Consider the following 20,575-nt stretch of genomic DNA (forward strand, 5'->3'; position numbering starts at 1 on the left):
TATCACTTATGTATTTTCAACGGTGGAGTTTCTACACACCATAGATTAAGGTGTGGAGCTCTGCTGTACCTCGAGTATTAATGCAATTACTATTGTTCTTCTATTCAATTCAGCTTGTTCTTATTCTAAGATATTCATTCGTACCCAAGAACATGATGAATGTGATGATTATGTGACGCTCATCATCATTCTCACTTATGAACGCATGCCTGACAACCACTCCCGTTCTACAAGCAAACAAGGCTTGAATGTTTATCTCTTGGATCCCTTAATCGGAATCTTCGTGGTATAAGCTAGAACTGATGGCGGCATTCAAGAGAATCCGGAAGGTCTAAACCTTGTCTGTGGTATTCTGAGTAGGATTCAATGATTGAATGACTGTGACGAGCTTCAAACTCCTGAAGGCTGGGCGTTAGTGACAGACGCAAAAGAATCACTGGATTCTATTCCAACCTGATTGAGAACCGACAGATGATTAGCCATGCCGTGACAGGGTGCGTTGAACATTTTCACTGAGAGGATGGGAGGTAGCCACTGACAACAGTGAAACCCTACATACAGCTTACCATGGAAAGGAGTAAGAAGGATTGGATGAAGACAGTAGGAAAGCAGAGAGACGGAAGGGACACAGCATCTCCATACGCTTATCCGAAATTCTCACCAATGAATTGCATAAGTATCTCTATCCTTATTTTATGTTTTATTCATATATCTTCCATAACTATTTGAGTTTGCGTGACTAAGATTTACAAGGTGACTGATGAGCGGATAATTTATACACTTTTTGGCATTGTTTTTAGTATGTTTTTGGTAGTTTTAGTTGAGTTCTTAGTATATTTTTATTAGTTTTTAGCTAAAATTCACTTTTCTGGACTTTACTATGAGTTTGTGTGTTTTTCTGTGATTTCAGGTATTTTCTGGCTGAAATTGAGGGACCTGAAAAGGACTGCAGATGCTGTTGGATTCTGACCTCCCTGCACTCAAAGTGGATTTTCTGGAGCTACAGAAGCCCAATTGGCGCGCTCTCAACGGCGTTGGAAAGTAGACATCCTGGGCTTTCCAGCAATATATGATAGTCCATACTTTGCCCAAGATTTGATGGCCCAAACCGGCGTTCAAAGGCACCTAGAGAATTTCCAGCGTTAAACGCCGGAACTGGCACCTAAATGGGAGTTAAACGCCCAAACTGGCATAAAAGCTGGCGTTTAACTCCAAGAAGAGTCTCTACACGAAATTGCTTCATTGCTCAGCCCAAGCACACACCAAGTGGGCCCGAAAGTGGATTTTTATGTCATTTACTCATCTCTGTACACCCTAGGCTACTAGTTCTCTATATATAGGACCTTTTACTATTGTATTTTCATCTTGGTTCTTCTGGTTCCCTCTCTGGGACCGAAACCAATGATCACTTTTGTTCTTATGTATTTTCAACGGTGGAGTTTCTACACACCATAGATTAAGGTGTGGAGCTCTGCTGTACCTCGAGTATTAATGCAATTACTATTGTTCTTCCATTCAATTCCGCTTGTTCTTTATCCAAGTTATCACTTGTTCTTCAACTTGATGAATGTGATGATCTGTGACACTCATCATCATTCTCACCTATGAACAAGGTGACTGACAACCACTCTTGTTCTACAAGCAACCAAGGCTCTAGTGAATATCTCTTAGATTCTTGATTGCACGATGCATGGTTGATCGCCTGACAACCGAGTGCTCGTCTGACAAACGAGCCAACCATTCCGTGAGATCAGAATCTTCATGGTATAGGCGAGAACTGATGGCAGCATTCAAGAGAATCCGGAAGGTCTAACCTTGTCTGTGGTATTCTGAGTAGGATTCAATGACTGAATGACTGTGACGTGCTTCAAACTCCTGAGGGCGGGGCGTTAGTGACAGACGCAAAAGAATCACTGGATTCTATTCCGGCCTGATTGAGAACCGACAGATGAATTCCGCTATGCTGTGACAGAGCATATGCAATCGCTTTCACTGAGAGGATGGGAGGTAGCCACTGACAACGGTGAAACCCTTGCTTAAGCTTGCCATGGAAAGGAGTAAGAAGGATTGGATGAAGACAGTAGGAAAGCAGAGAGACGGAAGGGAAGGCATCTTCATGCGCTTATCTGAAGTTCCTACCAATGAATTACATAGGTATCTCTATCTTTATCTTTTATGTTATTTTCGTTCATCACCATATCCATTTGAGTCTGCCTGACTAAGATTTACAAGGTGACCATAGCTTGCTTCATACCAACAATCTCCGTGGGATCGACCCTTGCTCGCGTAAGGTTTATTACTTGGACGACCCAGTGCACTTTCTGGTTAGTTGTGCGAAGTTGTGTAATGCCATGGTATTGAACACCAAGTTTTTGGGGTTCATGACCGGGGATTATGAGAGTTGTGAAAAGTATTGTTCACAATTTCGCGCACCAAGTTTTTGGCGCCGTTGCCGGGGATTGTTTAGTTTGGACAACTGACGGTTCATCTTGTTGCTTAGATTAGGTATTTTTTCTTCAGAGTTCTTAAGAATGAATTCTAGTGTTTCAAGGTGATGTTCTTATCATCACCAAAGCTGATTGATCTTCATCAATTTAGCTCTTGAATGCAATGTCCTGCTGAAGCTTGGCCGGCCATGTCTAATTTCCTTAGACTAAAGCTTTAGACTAACATTGCATGATTCCTGGAATTCTCATTAAGAATTTTGATACCTTTTTCCACTTAATTTTCGAAAAAGCACAAAAAAAAAATTTACAAAATCATAAAATCCAAAAATATGTCTTGTTTGAGTCTAGAGTCTCATCTTAAGTTTAGTATCAATTGCATGTTTCTATTCTTATTGCATTCATTCATGTGTCTTAAGAATCTTCAAGTAATTCTTGATAATATTCGTGCTCTGATCTTTAAATTCAATTGACTTGAGTGTTTTTGTGTGTCTCATATGCATTTTCATTCTGTTAGTGTCAGTAGTATACAAACTGCTAAGTTTGGTGTCTTGCATGCATTGTTATTTGATTTTAGTTGCATTTTGATTATTCCTTATTATTAAAAATCCAAAAATATTTTTAATTTGTGTCTTTTCAAGTCAATAATACAGAGAATTGAAGATTCAGAACATACTGCAGAGGAATCACACAGAAAAAGCTGGGCATTCAAAAATGCCCAGTGAAGAAGACAGACTGGCGTTTAAACGCCAGCCAGGGTGCCTGGCTGGGCGTTTAACGCCCAAAAGGGTAGTAGTTTGGGCGTTAAACGCCAGAATGTGCACCATTCTGGGCGTTTAACGCCAGGATGGCACAAGGGGGAAGATTTTGTTTTCAAATCAATTTTTTCAAGTTTTCAAAAGTTTTTCAAAATCAAATCTTTTTCAAATCATATCTTTTCAATCAAATGTTTTCAAAATCAATTTCTTTCCTTTTTCAAAGATACTTGCTATCAATTAATGATTTGATTCAACAAATCAAGTATGTTGCCTTTTCTGTTGAGAAAGGTTTAATGTTTGGATCATATCTTTTTCTTGATAGCCAAGTTATTTTCAAAATCAAATCTTTTAAAATTGTTTTCAAATCATATCTTTTCAATCATATCTTTTTAAAACCATAACTTTTCAATCAAATCTTTTTAATCACATCTTTTTCAAAATAGTTTTCAATCAAATCTTTTTTACTTCTAATTTCAAAATCTTTTTCAAAAATCACTTGATTTCTTTCCCACTCTTATTTTCGAAAATCAATTAATGTTTTTCAAAATGTTTTCAAAATTCTTTTACTTAATTTTCGGAAATTACCTTCCCTCCTCTCACATCCTTCTATTTATGGACTAACACTATTCCTTAATGCAAAATTCGAACTCCTTCTTCTTTGATAAGTTCGAATTTTCTACTTCTGTCTTCTACTTTTCTTTCCTCTGACACCTCAAGGAATCTCTATACTGTGACATAGAGGATTCCACATTTTCTTGTTCTCTTCTCTTTCATATGAGCAGGAACAAAGACAAAGGCATTCTTGTTGAAGCTGACCCTGAACCTGAAAGGACCTTGAAGCGAAAGCTAAGAGAAGCTAAGGCACAACTCTCTGTAGAGGACCTAACAGAAATCTTTAAACAAGAAGAACCCATGGCAGCCGAAAACAACAACAATGCCAACAATGCAAGGAAGGTGCTGGGTGACTTTACTGCACCTACTCCCAACTTTTATGGGAGAAGCATCTCTATCCCTGCCATTGGAGCAAACAACTTTGAGCTTAAGCCTCAATTAGTTTCTCTAATGCAACAGAATTGCAAGTTCCATGGACTTCCATTGGAAGATCCTCATCAGTTTTTAACTGAATTCTTGCAAATCTGTGACACTGTCAAGACTAATGGGGTTGACCCTGAGGTCTACAGACTTATGCTATTCCCTTTTGCTGTAAAAGACAGAGCTAAAATATGGTTGGATTCTCAACCTAAAGAAAGCCTGGACTCTTGGGAAAAGCTAGTCAATGCCTTCTTGGCAAAGTTCTTTCCACCTCAAAGATTGAGTAAGCTTAGAGTGGAAGTCCAAACCTTCAGACAGAAGGATGGAGAATCCCTCTATGAAGCTTGGGAAAGATACAAACAATTAATCAGAAAGTGTCCCTCAGACATGCTTTCTGAATGGAGCATCATAGGTATTTTCTATGATGGTCTCTCTGAAATATCCAAAATGTCTTTGGATAGCTCTTCTGGAGGATCTCTTCATCTGAAGAAGACGCCTACTGAGGCTCAAGAACTGATTGAAATGGTTGCAAATAACCAATTCATGTACACTTCTGAAAGAAATCCCGTGAACAATGGGACTGGTCAGAAGAAAGGAGTTCTTGAGATTGACACTCTGAATGCCATATTGGCTCAGAACAAAATATTGACTCAACAAGTCAATATGATTTCTCAAAGTCTGTCTGGAATGCAAAACGCACCAAGCAGTACTAAGAAAGCTTCATCTGAGGAAGAAGCTTATGATCCTGAGAACCCTTCAATGGAAGAGGTGAATTACATGGGAGAACCCTATGGAAACACCTATAATCCTTCATGGAGGAATCATCCAAGTCTTTCATGGAAGGATCAACAAAGACCTCAACAAGGTTTCAATAACAATAATGGTGGAAGAAACAGGTTTAGCAATAGCAAGCCTTTTCCATCATCTTCTCAGCAACAGTCAGAGAGTTCTAAGCAGAATACCTCTGACTTAGCAACCATGGTCTCTGATCTAATCAAAACCACTCAAAGTTTCATGACTGAAACAAGGTCCTCCATCAGAAACTTGGAAGGACAAGTGGGTCAGCTGAGCAAGAAAATTACTGAACTCCCTCCTAGTACTCTCCCAAGCAATACAGAAGAAAATCCAAAAGGAGAGTGCAAGGCCATCAACATGGCCGAATTTTGGGAGGAAGAAGAGGCAGTGAACGCCACTGAGGAAGACCTCACTGGACGTCCACTGGCCTCCAATGAGTTCCCCAATGAGGAACCATGGGAATCTGAGGCTCAAACTGAGACCATAGAGATTCCATTGGACTTACTTCTGCCATTCATGAGCTCTGATGAGTATTCTTCCTCTGAAGAGGATGAGTATGTCACTGAAGAGCAAGTTGCTAATTACCTTGGAGCAATCATGAAGCTGAATGACAAGTTATTTGGAAATGCGACTTGGGAGGATGAACCCCCTTTGCTCACCAAAGAACTGAATGACTTGTCTAGGCAGAAACTGCCTCAAAAGAGACAGGATCCTGGGAAGTTTTCTATACCTTGTACCATAGGCACCATGATCTTCAAGAAGGCCTTGTGTGACTTAGGATCAAGTGTAAACCTCATGCCCCTCTCTGTAATGGAGAAATTAGGGATCTTTGAGGTGCAAGCTGCAAAAATCTCACTAGAGATGGCAGACAACTCAAGAAAACAAGCCTATGGACTTGTAGAGGATGTTCTGGTAAAGGTTGAAGACCATTACATCCCTACTGATTTCATAGTCCTAGAGACTGGGAAGAGCATGGATGAATCCATCATCCTTGGCAGACCCTTCCTAGCCACAGCAAAGGCTGTGATTGATGTTGATAGAGGAGAGTTGATCATTCAAGTGAATGAAGAATCCTTGGTGTTTAAGGCCCAAGGATATCCCTCTATCATCATGGAGAGGAAGCATGAAGAGCTTCTCTCAAAACAGAGTCAAACAGAGCCCCCACAGTCAAACTCTAAGTTTGGTGTTGGGAGGCCACAACCAAACTCTAAGTTTGGTGTTGAACCCCCACATTCAAACTCTAAGTTTGGTGTTGGGAGGTTCCTACATGGCTCTGAGTATCTGTGAGGCTCCATGAGAGTCCTCTGTCAAGCTACTGACATTAAAGAAGCGCTTGTTGGGAGGCAACCCAATGTTATATTTTATATATTTTCCTTTGTTATTTTATGTTTTTTTTGTAGGTTGATGATCATGAGAAGTCACAAAATCAATTGAAAAAGCAAAAACAGAATGCAAAACAGGAAGAAAAACAGCACACCCTGGAGGAAGAACTCACTGGCGTTTAAACGCCAGTGAGGCTAGCAGTTGGGCGTTTAACGCCCAGTCTGGCACCATTCTGGGCGTTTAACGCCAGAAAAGGGCACCAGACTGGCGTTAAACGCCAGGAAAGGGCAAGAACCTGGTGTTAAACGCCAGAAATGGGCACCAGCCCGGCGTTTAACGCCAGAATTGGCTCAAAACGTGTTTTTGAATACCATTTGGTGCAGGGATGACTTTTTCTTGACACCTAAGGATCTGTGGACCCCACAGGATCCCCACTAACCCCACCACCCTCTCTTCTTCTTCACCATTCACCACTCACCTCCATCCTTTATAAAACCTCTCCTACCTCACCATTCAAATTCAACCACTTTCCCACACAAACCCACCCATAATGGCCGAAACACAAAGCCATTCCCTTCTTCCTCATTCCTTCTTCTTCTACTCTCTTCTTTCTTCTTTTGCTCGAGGACGAGCAAACCTTTTAAGTTTGGTGTGGTAAAAGCGTTGCTTTTTGTTTTTCGATAACCATTTATGGCATCCAAGGCCGGAGAAACCTCTAAAAAGAGGAAAGGGAAGGCAAAAGCTTTCACCTCCGAGTCAAGGGAGATGGAGAGATTCATCTCAAGGATGCATCAAGACCACTTCTATGAAGTTGTGGCCATGAAGAAGGGTCAAATTTGATCAAAGGTTGGACCAAGTCCTTATAGACATTTGTGAAGAGGGCGTTCAATAAAAGAGAGATTCAAGAGGGAAACCGGTTCAACTGAGAAGGCATGACCTCAAGCCCATCACTAAGAAAAGGATGGAGCAAACAAGAGACCCCTCTCATCATGGGATCCCTGAGATGCCTCAAGGGATGCACTTTCCTCCACAAGACTATTGGGAGCAATTGAACACCTCCCTAGGAGAATTGAGTTCCAACATGGGACAACTGAGAGAGGAGCAACAAAGACAAGGAATAGACATTGAGGAGCTCAAGCACTCCATAAGACCTTCAAGAGGAAGAACAAGCCGCCATCACTGAGGTGGACCCGTTCTTTAATCTCCTTGTTCTTTATTTTTCTGTTTTTCAAAAATTATGCTTTATGTTTATCCCTGTTTGTGTCTTATGATCATTAGTGTCTTAGTGTCTATGCCTTAAAGTTATGAATGTCCTATGAATCCATCACCTTTCTTAAAAGAAAACTGTTTTTATCACAAAAGAACAAGAAGTACAGGATTTCAAATTCATCTTTAAAACTAGCTTAATTAGTTTGATGTGGTGACAATACTTTTTGTTTTCTGAATGTATGCTTGAACAGTGCATATGTCTTTTGAATTTGTTGTTCATGAATGTTAAAATTGTTGGCTCTTGAAAGAATGATGAAAAAGGAGACATGTTACTGAGGATCTGAAAAATCATAAAAATGATTCTTGAAGCAAGAAAAAGCAGTGAATACGAAAAAAAAAAGAGAGAGAGAGAAAGAGAAAAAGAAAGAAAAAGAAAGAAATAAAGTTGTGATCCAAGGCAAAAAGAGTGTGCTTAAGAACCCTGGACACCTCTAATTGGGGACTCTAGCAAAGCTGAGTCACAATCTGAAAAGGTTCACCCAATTATGTGTCTGTGGCATGTATGTATCCGGTGGTAATACTGGAAAGACAGAATGCTTTGGGCCACGGCCAAGACTCAATAAGTAGCTGTGTTCAAGAATCATCATACTTAACTAGGAGAATCAATAACACTATCTGGATTCTGAGTTCCTAAAGAAGCCAATCATTCTGAATTTCAAAGGATAAAGTGAGGTGCCAAAACTGTTCGGAGGCAAAACGCTACTAGTCCCGCTCATCTAATTTGGAGCTTAGTTTCATTGATAATTTGGAGTCTATAGTATATTCTCTTCTTTTTATCTTGTTTGATTTTCAGTTGCTTGGGGACAAGCAACAATTTAAGTTTGGTGTTGTGATGAGTGGATAATTTATACACTTTTTGGCATTGTTTTTAGTATGTTTTTGGTAGTTTTAGTTGAGTTCTTAGTATATTTTTATTAGTTTTTAGCTAAAATTTACTTTTCTGGACTTTACTATGAGTTTGTGTGTTTTTCTGTGATTTCAGGTATTTTCTGGCTGAAATTGAGGGACCTGAGCAAAAATCTGATTCAGAGACTGAAAAGGACTGCAGATGCTGTTGGATTCTGACCTCCCTGCACTCAAAGTGGATTTTCTGGAGCTACAGAAGCCCAATTGGCGCGCTCTCAACGGCGTTGGAAAGTAGACATCCTGGACTTTCCAGCAATATATGATAGTCCATACTTTGCCCAAGATTTGATGGCCCAAACCGGCGTTCAAAGTCACCTACAGAATTTCCAGCGTTAAACGCCGGAACTGGCACCTAAATGGGAGTTAAACGCCCAAACTGGCATAAAAGCTGGCGTTTAACTCCAAGAAGAGTCTCTACACGAAATTGCTTCATTGCTCAGCCCAAGCACACACCAAGTGGGCCCGAAAGTGGATTTTTATGTCATTTACTCATCTCTGTACACCCTAGGCTACTAGTTCTCTATATATAGGACCTTTTACTATTGTATTTTCATCTTGGTTCTTCTGGTTCCCTCTCTGGGACCGAAACCAATGATCACTTTTGTTCTTATGTATTTTCAACGGTGGAGTTTCTACACACCATAGATTAAGGTGTGGAGCTCTGCTGTACCTCGAGTATTAATGCAATTACTATTGTTCTTCCATTCAATTCCGCTTGTTCTTTATCCAAGATATCACTTGTTCTTCAACTTGATGAATGTGATGATCTGTGACACTCATCATCATTCTCACCTATGAACAAGGTGACTGACAACCACTCTTGTTCTACAAGCAACCAAGGCTCTAGTGAATATCTCTTGGATTCTTGATTGCACGATGCATGGTTGATCGCCTGACAACCGAGTGCTCGTCTGACAAACGAGCCAACCATTCCGTGAGATCAGAATCTTCGTGGTATAGGCGAGAACTGATGGCAGCATTCAAGAGAATCCGGAAGGTCTAACCTTGTCTGTGGTATTCTGAGTAGGATTCAATGACTGAATGACTGTGACGTGCTTCAAACTCCTGAGGGCGGGGCGTTAGTGACAGACGCAAAAGAATCACTGGATTCTATTCCGGCCTGATTGAGAACCGACAGATGAATTCCGCTATGCTGTGACAGAGCATATGCAATCGCTTTCACTGAGAGGATGGGAGGTAGCCACTGACAACGGTGAAACCCTTGCTTAAGCTTGCCATGGAAAGGAGTAAGAAGGATTGGATGAAGACAGTAGGAAAGCAGAGAGACGGAAGGGAAGGCATCTTCATGCGCTTATCTGAAGTTCCTACCAATGAATTACATAAGTATCTCTATCTTTATCTTTTATGTTATTTTCGTTCATCACCATATCCATTTGAGTCTGCCTGACTAAGATTTACAAGGTGACCATAGCTTGCTTCATACCAACAATCTCCGTGGGATCGACCCTTGCTCGCGTAAGGTTTATTACTTGGACGACCCAGTGCACTTGCTGGTTAGTTGTGCGAAGTTGTGTAATGCCATGGTATTGAACACCAAGTTTTTGGGGTTCATGACCGGGGATTATGAGAGTTGTGAAAAGTATTGTTCACAATTTCGCGCACCAGTGACCATAGCTTGCTTCATACCAACAATCTCCGTGGGATCGACCCTTACTCGCGTAAGGTTTATTACTTAGACGACCCAGTGCACTTGCTGGTTAGTTGTGCAGAGTTGTGATAAATAGTTGAGATTACAATTGTGCGTACCATGTTGATGGCGCCATTGCTGATCACAATTTCGTGCACCAGGTACTTCCCGTATTTAACATTATCAGTTCGTGTGTTTTACTGCTCTTCTCTATCTGTCTCTTTACTTTGTTCTGATTACTCTTTTCTCTGTATCTATATTACTTTTTTCTCCTTACCTCTTTACTCTGGTCTGGTTACTCTATTTTCTGTGTTTCTCTACTCTGTTTTGATTTCTCTGCTTAACGTATGTATTTAAAGCTTATGTAAATTTCGATATGAATAGTTAACCTATCCCAAGTATAGGTTCCTCTATACTAAAACAGTTTAACTTTTCATATAATACCTAATCCTAGTCGCAACTTAAGGACTAACTATGTTGCCCTAGTTTGTTCAATAGTCTCTGTCTATTTTTCTGTCATTAAAACTTTACAGACTTTTTCTTCGACTTTTATCTTTTCTTCAACTTTTTATCCTTCTCTTATCTTTGCCTCACTAATATATTCTTACCACTCCCTAAGTGTTTTATGAAGGTAATTATGAGATTCTACGCTTAAAATTGTCTTTCTAAAGCTTTTACAGAAAACTGCCTTTTCCACATTATTTTATTATTTTTATTAAAATATTATTTTTAATTAAATATTATTATTTAATATTTTCTTATTATTTATTATTTTATCATTAATTTTGAAAATTAACTTACCTTTTACTTTTAACCTTTAAAACCCACTTTTTACCACCCGTAACGTTTAATATTTCTACTTTAACCACCCTAACTTTCAGAAATTACCAAATAACCCCTTAAACACCAAAAATTTTACTTCCTTGCCCTTTTAAGGATCTAAAGCCTATTCTTCACTGTTCTTCATCACACTCAAAGTGTTCTTCATGTTCTTTATAAATTCTTCATATTTTTTTCTCTGTTTTTACCCGTTTTTCAGTCTTTTCAGCAACCGATTTTTACCATAATTCAAAATAAATTAGCATCCATTAAAACCCCATCTTTCTCACATGATTTCAACACAAATTCAACCTCAATTTAAGCCTAGGGTTTCATTTTTCCAGCTGCTCCAAGAACATGAACTTTAAAGCATGAATTTCATCAAAATTTCATCAAATTTTCACCAAGAATCAATCATATATGCAACCATTTTTTAGCACAGCCAAATCATACAACATTCACACAACTCAAACACACATAATCAAGATTAAATTCGTCAAACCCTACCTGGTTTTGCTGCTCCAAATTCGGTTAGACTTTCAGGTGGTCCTTAAGCACTTTTTCCTCCTAAATCACATCAAGAACAACTTTAAATCCAAAAACCCTCAACTAACCAAATCTCTCTCAGCATGTTAAGAAGTGATTTCTAACCTTATACTTTCTGGAAAGTCACGTTTCTTGGCCCTCAAGTCAAGTTAAGCATGATTCCTAAGGAAGAACATCAAGAAAACACATATTTAAGCATGTTTCCTTGAAAACCGAATTGAAGAGGGAAGGAGACAGCTATCTCACATTATTTCCAGCCTTGATAAGTCATATGATCATGTAGAGAAAGAAGAAAGGATCATTTTGGTGAAATCGGAGTTTTGATTTGAGTTTTAGTTCAGAAGAAATCAAGCTTTGAAGATTTAGTGTTCATGAAAGTTTCTCTCTTTTCTCTCTTGTTATTTTCGGCCAAAGGGAGTAAATGACCAGCCTTGGAGTGTCTTGGGGGTGTAGGGTGAGTTTTGATTGGTTGTCTTGAAGGTGGATTAAAATAATATTAAAATATCTAAGGTGTATAACTACTAAAACTAGATGTATCGGAACACTTGTAAAAACATCTCTAAAAATTATTTTCTGAGCTACTAGCATAAATGACACTAGTAACATATTTATTGTGAGAATAAAACATGTATAATGAGGCCTTAGCATTGCTAAAGTCATCAGAGAGTGTTGGTGCTAAGCTGCACCAGTAAACTATGAACCTAGTTAAACCGATTTCCTGCTTTTAACTAAAACAGACCAGGTAACCTTATAATATCATTCAAGCATCTTCTAATACTAATATAATAAAAATATTATACTATTATCTTTCTTCTCTTATGAATCGAGTCCGGTTCGTCAAACAGAGACTATTTACGAAAAATAGAATCAAAACTCCTAACCGATACGGTTCAAAAACTAGGTCCTTCACAATTGCATTGTCGGGCTTATCTCCACTAAGGTCCTGAGTTAAAGATAATATAATGACAATGAGGATTGAGATGCTTGATGATATAATAGAGGTTCTCCCCTTAATGATCTTCTGGAGAAATCCGTACTTTCAGAAAAGATCTCGCGTACTTGAAAATCGGGGTTGTTACAGTAAACATAAGGTAAAATAGGTGCAATGCACTTAGAGAGGAGCAAGTGTATGAAGAAGAAGCACCAAGTTAAGAGCATAAGAACAAATTGACCCAAAATAATATAGGTTCCTTTCAACAAACACTTGGCATGCAACATTCAAACATTGAGCAAGTAAGGAGAATTCAATCATGTAAAGCCCCAAATGGACTACCAAACAACAACGCAACACCACATAGTAACAAAGGAATTAAGAAATAACAAAATGAATCATCAAAGCAAGATAAAAACTCAAAGTTCAACACCCACGGAAAAATAAGAAAAGAAAGAGAGCACATAAGCAAGAATCAATTAATAGAAATACAACTAAGAGGAAAATCAAGAGAGTTAGCAAATGCAACTAGTAGAGGAAAAAATTTAAAAGAAGATAAAAGAGAAGAAGAAGTAGGAGTGGAACCTTGAGAAGGGAATGAAAGTAAGGTGGAGTGTGGGTTGGAAATACGAAAGGAGAGGGGAAAGAAGGAGAGGGGAGAGAAATTATAGGGCCTTCGGAGGTGGTGGTAGCCATGGAAGATGGTCTCTGGTGGAGTTGCCGGAGACAAGGGTGGTAAGGGGATGGGATATGGGAGAAGAAGAAATGGAAGAATGAGGTGAAGAGGAACTCAAAAATAGGGTGCGCTGGGTATAAGGTGCGTCAGGTGATCGACGCGTGCGCACACTCTACGCGTACGCGTGGATGAGACAAGTGACGCGTAGGTATCTACCATGCATGCGCGTGGGTCGCAGAGAAGAGAAGGGACGCGTACACATCAGGTGACGCGCACGCGTGGGCAGAGTTGTGCCTTGGGCACAAAATTGGCACAAGGTAGGCTCAATTCTCGGGTTTTTGTACCGGGAGTGGCATGCAGCACAATCGACACATACGCGTTGCCCACGCTTACGTGTGGGGCGCCTAGCACAAAGTAGGTATAAAGTGGGCATAACTCTCGGGTTTTTGTATCATAGAGTCCAAATTAAGCAACCGACGCGTATGCGTCGCCCCCGCTTACGCGTGGGTCGCGCACAGCACGCTTGCACGTGGATGCCCTTTTTTTTTTCTTTATACATGAGGAAGGGCAATTATAGCACAAATTGGTAGTAATGCATGCTAAAGGGTTCAAAAATATCAAGAATTTCATGTAACACTCAACCTCAAGCATTTCTTCAACATCTCAATTCACTCAAACCATTATCAATCTCATGAGCAATATGACACAAAAATCGAGCAAAATCGATCCTACTATGAACAAATCACAAATCAAGCAATCACAAAAGTCACAAAGATGCAAAAGATCTATATACAAGAAACGATTTACAAAGGAAGATCATACCGTGGTGGGGTGCCTCCCACCTAGCACTTTTCTTTAACGTCCTTAAGTTGGACGGTCATGATCTCAATTCTTTTCGCCTTCAGGTGCGTCCTCGAGAAGGAACACCTCAACTTCTTTGTTGCTTTTCATCTTCTCTCCATGGTATAACTTCAGACGATGGCCATTAACTTTGAAGATATTGGGGCTTAAAGGGTGTCTTAGGTGGTAGACCCCATATGGCTCAGCTTTCTCCACTCTATAAGGACCTCCCCACCTTGATCTCAACTTCCTGGGCATCAAACTCAACCTAGAGTTGTAGAGGAGAACTAACTCACCCGCTCTAAACTCTCTTCTTCTTATGTTTCTATCATACACCACTTTCATCTTCTCCTTGTAAAGCCTTGAATTCTCACAGGCTTCCAATCGAAGGAACTCAAGCTCCACCAATTGTAGCTTCCTTTCGACTCCAACCCCAAATCCTGTGCTACATTCTTTTATGGCCCAATACGCCTTATGCTCTATCTCCACCGGAAGATGGCAAGCCTTCCCATAGACCAACTGGAACGGGTTCATCCCAACTGGCGTCTTGTAAGCTGTCCGGTAGGCCCAAAGCGCATCGCCGAACTTAGTACGCCAATCCTTCCTATGAGTCTTCACAACCTTTTCTAATATGTGCTTGATTTCCTAGTTGGAGACCTCGGCTTGGCCATTTGTTTGGGGGTGGTATCCCGTGGCCACTTTATGAATGATGCCATACTTCTTCATTAACCCTGCCATTGTCTTGTTGCAAAAGTGAGAGCCTTGATCACTCACGATTGCTCGTGGTGATCCAAAGCGACAAATTATATTATTGCGAACAAAAGAAAGTAGCATATTAGCATCATCCGTCCAGGTGGGAATCACTTCCACCCATTTGGAAACATAATCAACAACTAGTAGAATATAGAGGAAACCATTAGAGTTTGGGAAGGGCCCCATGAAGTCAATACCCCAAACATCAAAAACCTCACAAAATAACATAGTTTGTTGGGGTATTTCATCCTTCTTGGAGATATTTCCAAATCTAAGGCATGGTAGACAAGATTTACAAAAGAGAAATGCATCCTTGAAAAGTGTAGGCCACCAAAATCCATAATCCAAGACCTTCCGAGCCGTCCTTTGAGGACCAAAATGGCCACCACCCTCGGAAGAGTGGCAAGCCTCTAGGATAGCTTGATGCTCGGATTGTGGTATGCTCCTTTGAATTACTTGATCGGCACCACATCTCCATAAGTACGGGTTATCCCATACATAATATGGATTCACTTTTAAGCTTATCCTTTTGATGTTGAGAGAAATCGGGAGGAAAGATGCGGGCAACCAAGTAATTGGCAATAAGTGCATACCAATGGGTCACCTCAGATATTGCTAGCAAGCCCTCAAGGGGAAATGTATCATTGATAGGAGTGGGATCGCCCTTTGTGTGCTCAAGGCGACTCAAGTGGCCCGCCACTAGATTTTGCGAAGCACTCCTATCTTTGATTTCTAGGTCAAATTCTTGCAATAGCAACACCCATCGGATCAACCTTGGTTTGGATTCCTTCTTGGCCAACAAATATTTCAATGCCGCATGATCCGAGTATACTACCACCTTGGAGCCAAGTAAATAAGCCCAGAATTTATCCAAGGCAAAGACAATAGCTAACAATTCCTTCTCGGTGGTAGTATAATTGGATTGTGCTCCATCTAAAGTCTTGGAGGCATAGGCAATGACATAGAGAATTTTATCCTCGCGCTGACCTAGCGCCGCTCCCACCGCATAGTTTGAGGTGTCACACATGATTTTGAATGGTCTAGTTCTGTCTGGCCCTCTCACTATGGGAGCTTGGGTCAAAGTAATTTTGAGCTTGTCAAATGGCTCCATGCACTCTTCACTCAATTCAAATTCCACATCCTTTTGCAACAATCGAGAGAGAGGTAGTGCCACCTTACTAAAGTCCTTAATGAATCACCAGTAAAAACCTGCATGTCCAAGAAACGCACAGACTTCCCTCACCTAATTTTGGACTCTTGTGGCTATAAGCTCCTCATGTTCATTCTTTATTGTAGTAACACCGGATTTCTTTGGAACCACTTGGACGGGACTCACCTACTCACTATCCTAAATTGGATAGATAATTTCCACTTCTAATAACCAGGTGACCTCCTTCTTCACAACCTATAGAATGGTAGGATTTAGACGCCTTTGAGGTTGTCTAACGGGTTTGGCTCCTTCTTCTAGGAAAATTTGGTGTTCACATACTTGGGGGCTAATGCCAATTAAGTCTGCCAACCTCCACCCAATGGCCTTCTTGTTCCTCCTCAAGACATCAAGCAACTTCTCTTCTTGGTGGGAGATAAGCTCCCTTTCAATTATTACCAGAAACTTTTGGTTCTCCTCAAGAAAGGTATATTTTAGGTGGGTTGGGAGTGGCTTCAAATCCGCATTTTGTTCATTACTTGGCACTTTGTCTTCCGAAATCATTGGAGGTGCTAAGGCATCTTCTTCACATACATGGGAACTCCCCCACACTTGGGTCTTGAATCATACTCTTTCCATTAAAGCCATCTTGATGGACTTCGGCTACAACGTTATCAATCAAATCACACCAGAAGATAGAGTGATCCTCTGATGGATGTCTCATGGCTTCATCAAGATTAAAGCTCACTTCTCTTCCATCGATCTCAAACGAGTAGGTGCCCGAAAACGCATCCAATTTGAACCGGGAGGTCTTCAAAAATGGCCTTCCAAGCAAAATAGATGATGTCCTACCAGAGTCACTAGGGGGCATCTTGAGAATATGGAAATCAATAGGGAAGACCAGCCCCTTTATACTCACTAAAACATCCTCCGCTATACCAACCACGGAAATTATACGTTTGTCCGCCAAAACAAACGGGCGGCCGACTGTTTCAACGGTGGAAGCTTTAAGACCTCATAAACGGATAGAGCATAATACTCACACAAGCACCAAGTTCGCACATACAAAAAAAATTGGACCCCATCTATGGTGCCTCCGGCGTCCTCTCTTGCAATTTGGTTCCGGACCTCAAGGTAAAGGCATTGATTCTACCCTTGGGGTTCGGTAAAGTGGTGGTGCTAGACCTTGAATTGGAAGTATGGTCATGAAGGCTTGGATTTGACCGAGTAAGGTAGTGTTTGATTCTATTGCCTTGGAGGATAGAACGGAGTGTCTCATCTGGTTGGAAGATGGGAAGGATATGGGATTTAGGGGTTGTGGTTGATTGGGTTGGGGTGCTTGCCTTTGGTGTGGTGGTTGCTAGGTTTGGTAGTTTCTTCCTTGGTTGATGTTGTATGGTTGGTTTTATTGGTATGTGGTTTGTGGTATGGTGGTTTGTTGGTACTGTTGTGATGTTTGTGTTGTTCACTTGATTCTCTATTGTCCTGTTGATTGTTATGTTTCCTGTTCTTCGGTCATACTAGTAGTATTTCTTATAGTCTTCTTGTCGGTCAACTTTGAAGTTATATGCTATGAAAGTTCTATTACCTGATTGTTAATCTATCTGTCATTTCTCAAGGAAAGAATTTTCAAGAACTCCTTCTAGCAATCCCAATCACTCATTCATTGGGCAAGTGTAGAACACTTTTGGCTTTTCCTCAAAGGTGAAAGGCATTACCCAAATGGAACCTCTCGAACTTCCTGCCTAGTAGTAGAACATCACTTGAAGTCCCTAAGGTGTCTAATAGGATCTTGAGTGGAATCCATGGAACTTTGGTAGAAGATGATCAAAGCATTAAGCCAAATGCATTCATCGGAATCCTGCCTTAAGAACATCTGGAAGTTCCTTAAGGTGCTCCTTGGATTGACTCCATGGACTTTAGAGGTCAACATTAGCCAGTTCTGCTATTCAAGTCCTGGCATTAAGTCCAGTTCAATTGGACACCTTCCTTAAGAGTACTTCTTGACTCCTATGCTAATGTTTAGGTCTGCCTTCTGTAGCATTCCTTTCATGGACACTCAGACAGTAAGTTTCTCGACTCCTCAGCTGACATTGTAGAGCCCAATGGAGTTAACCCTGAAGTCTTCAGGCTAAAACTCTTCCCATTTGCTCTGAGTGATCAAGCAAATGAATGGTGGCTGATGCAAGTGCATATTTGCTTTATTAGTTAGTTAGTTTAGTTAGTTTTAGCTTAAATTCACTCATTTTCTCTAAATAAACAAGTCCTTTTATGAGTTTTGTTTCCATTCATGATTATATCAAGGAACATGTTAATTCTAGCCAAATTCATGCAAATGATTTAAGGAATGCATATATGAATGAGTATGAATGAATCTCATGAAATTTATTGCTTGAATTGGTAAGACTTTGAAGCTATTTCCCTTGTTGATGATAGGTGATGAAACAAGGATGCATGGAAGCAAGAATGACACAAGCAAGGCAAGCTTGGCCCTGGAGGCAACCAAGGAGCAAAGTTGGCGTTGCCAACTTGAGATCCACGTTGCCAACGCCACAACACAAGGCAAGCTTGGCCCTGGAGGCAACCAAGGAGCAAAGTTGGCGTTGCCAACTTGAGATCCACGTTGCCAACGCCACAACACAAGGCAAGCTTGGCCCTGGAGGCAACCAAGGAGCAAAGTTGGCGTTGCCAACTTGAAGCTGGCGTTGCCAACGCCACACACAACCACGCCAAGCAAGCTTGGCAACCCTGGAAGCAAAGTTGGCGTTGCCAACTCTATAACCAAGTTGCCAACGCCCACACAAGCAAGGAACTTAAGCCATGAAGGAGTGTCGAGGGCGTTGCCAACGCCAAGAACTATGGGCGTTGTTGAAGGCAACGCCACACACACAAGCTTGGCCCTGGAGCAAGCTCAACCACGTTGCCAACTTGAAGAGGGCGTTGCCAACGCCACACAACCAAGCAACTTTGGCACCATAGGAAGCAAGCTCAACCACGTTGCCAACTCTAAATGGGCGTTGCCAACGCCACACAAGAATGCTTGGCTAGGCACCAAGTCTTGGTGCCAGCCAGGTTGCTAACGCCAAATGATGCTGCCAGCCAGGTTACCAATGCCAAATGGTGCTGCCAGCCAGGTTGCTAACGCCAAATGGTGCTGCCAGCCAGGTTGCTAACGCCAAATGGTGCTGCCAGCCAAGTTGCCAACGCCAGAATCAAGTTGCCAACTCCAAGCCTTGCCAACCAAGTTGCTAACGTCCACAAGTGCACCAACCAACGTTGCCAACGCCCATAAGTGCACCCACGTTGCCAACGCCCATGGCCTTGCCATGCACGTTGCCAACGCCAGAAAGCAAGCATGGAGCCTTGAGAAGGGCTCGAGCACGTTGCCAACGTGCTAAAGAGAAGGAGTTATTCACAACAACGCCAGGAAATTGTGGTGCACGTTGCTAACTTGAAATGTATGGGCGTTATTCACAACAACTCCAACAAGGCAGCCTGACCATGTCCTCTTCAATGGAAGATATCTTGAGCTACAGAGATCCAAATTGAGTGCTTCCAGTTGCATTGGAAAGCTGACATTCAGAGCTTTCCAACCATATATAATAGTCTATGGTGGAGCACAAAATTGAAGCCAAACCAGAGTCATCTTTAAGCCCTAAAAACAAGAACATGAAGTGAAATTCAAGAAGGCTAGAGATTAGCCTTGGGGTGTAGCTCGAGCACGTTGCCAACGTGCCACAAGGGGGGCGTGTTTTGCAACAACGCCAGCCCCAAGTCCTTGCCTTGGGGAGAGTAAGGCACGGGCACGTTGCCAACTTGGGGTTGAAGGTGCGTTATTCACAACAACTTGGCAACAACTTGGCAGCTTGACCTTACCTTCTTTGAGGAACCATAACTTGAGCTAGGAAAGTCCAATTGAGGTGATTCCAGTGGCATTAAAAAATAGACATCAAGAGCTTTCCAATGATGTATAGTAGTCCATATTGAAGCAGAAGGTTGACACTCAAATTTTGGGCTACATTTAGCATGAAAGTAGAGCTAAGAAGAGGAGAAGCAAGTTGTTGGCAACAACTTGGGCTAGCAACGCCCAAGTCTCATACTTCACTTCCAGGAAAATGTCAAGCACGTTGCCAACGTGCATTTGGCCTGGAGTTAGTGCCAATAACGCCAAGCCAATGGGCCAGAAACATGATGAATGAACTCTTCCTTTCCAAGTCTAACAACACTTCCAATTGAGCCAAGAATTCAACAATGAGAAAGCCCACATTGCTAACCCAAATTGGAGATCTCTGAAGAAGTTTTGGGAGTAGTATAAATAGAAGAGATTGATGTACTTGTAGAGGACTTTTGGACTTTTACACTTTTACTTTACTTTTTACACTTAGTCATTTTTACACTTTTTAGCACTGGTATTTGGAAACTCTTTTGGTACTTCCGAGAGAAGACCCAGAGAGCTAATTTTGGTTCATCTTGGAACTTCTCTTCTTCATTTTCTTAATCTTCAAGCATTTACTTATTCTTCTTCATCTCTCTTTGCAATTTAGTTTAACTTTGATTGATGGCAATTGTTGTTGAAATTGGAGCTATGATTCACTAAACCCCATTCATTAGGGGGAAGAGCTCTGTTGGTTGGAATGAATTGGTGAACCCATCTTCTCTTTCTCAATTTTAGTGGTTGATCTAAAGAG

General features: G+C 41.1%; 1 protein-coding gene and 1 non-coding gene across 2 annotated transcripts; both read right to left on the bottom strand.

Moving 5' to 3' along the window:
* Nucleotides 1–4,519: 4,519 nt before the first annotated feature.
* On the bottom strand, nucleotides 4,520–4,627 carry LOC112804516 (small nucleolar RNA R71). Its single transcript, XR_003203129.1, has one exon. It is a non-coding gene; the product is annotated as a small nucleolar RNA R71 (small nucleolar RNA).
* A 9,405-nt stretch (nucleotides 4,628–14,032) lies between these two features.
* Nucleotides 14,033–14,521, bottom strand: LOC112803600 (uncharacterized). The gene has a single exon (XM_025847084.1). The coding sequence runs from the start codon at nucleotides 14,519–14,521 to the stop codon at nucleotides 14,033–14,035; it is 489 nt and encodes a 162-aa protein (XP_025702869.1).
* Nucleotides 14,522–20,575: the final 6,054 nt, after the last annotated feature.

The sequence above is a fragment of the Arachis hypogaea genome, chromosome 5 (assembly GCF_003086295.3).
Source record: "Arachis hypogaea cultivar Tifrunner chromosome 5, arahy.Tifrunner.gnm2.J5K5, whole genome shotgun sequence".
NCBI classification, from domain to species: Eukaryota; Viridiplantae; Streptophyta; class Magnoliopsida; order Fabales; family Fabaceae; genus Arachis; species Arachis hypogaea.

What these genes read in the sequence shown, in the direction of transcription:
- LOC112803600 (XM_025847084.1), bottom strand. Translation starts at nt 14,521, where the DNA reads ATGAACCCGTTCCAGTTGGTCTATGGGAAGGCTTGCCATCTTCCGGTG.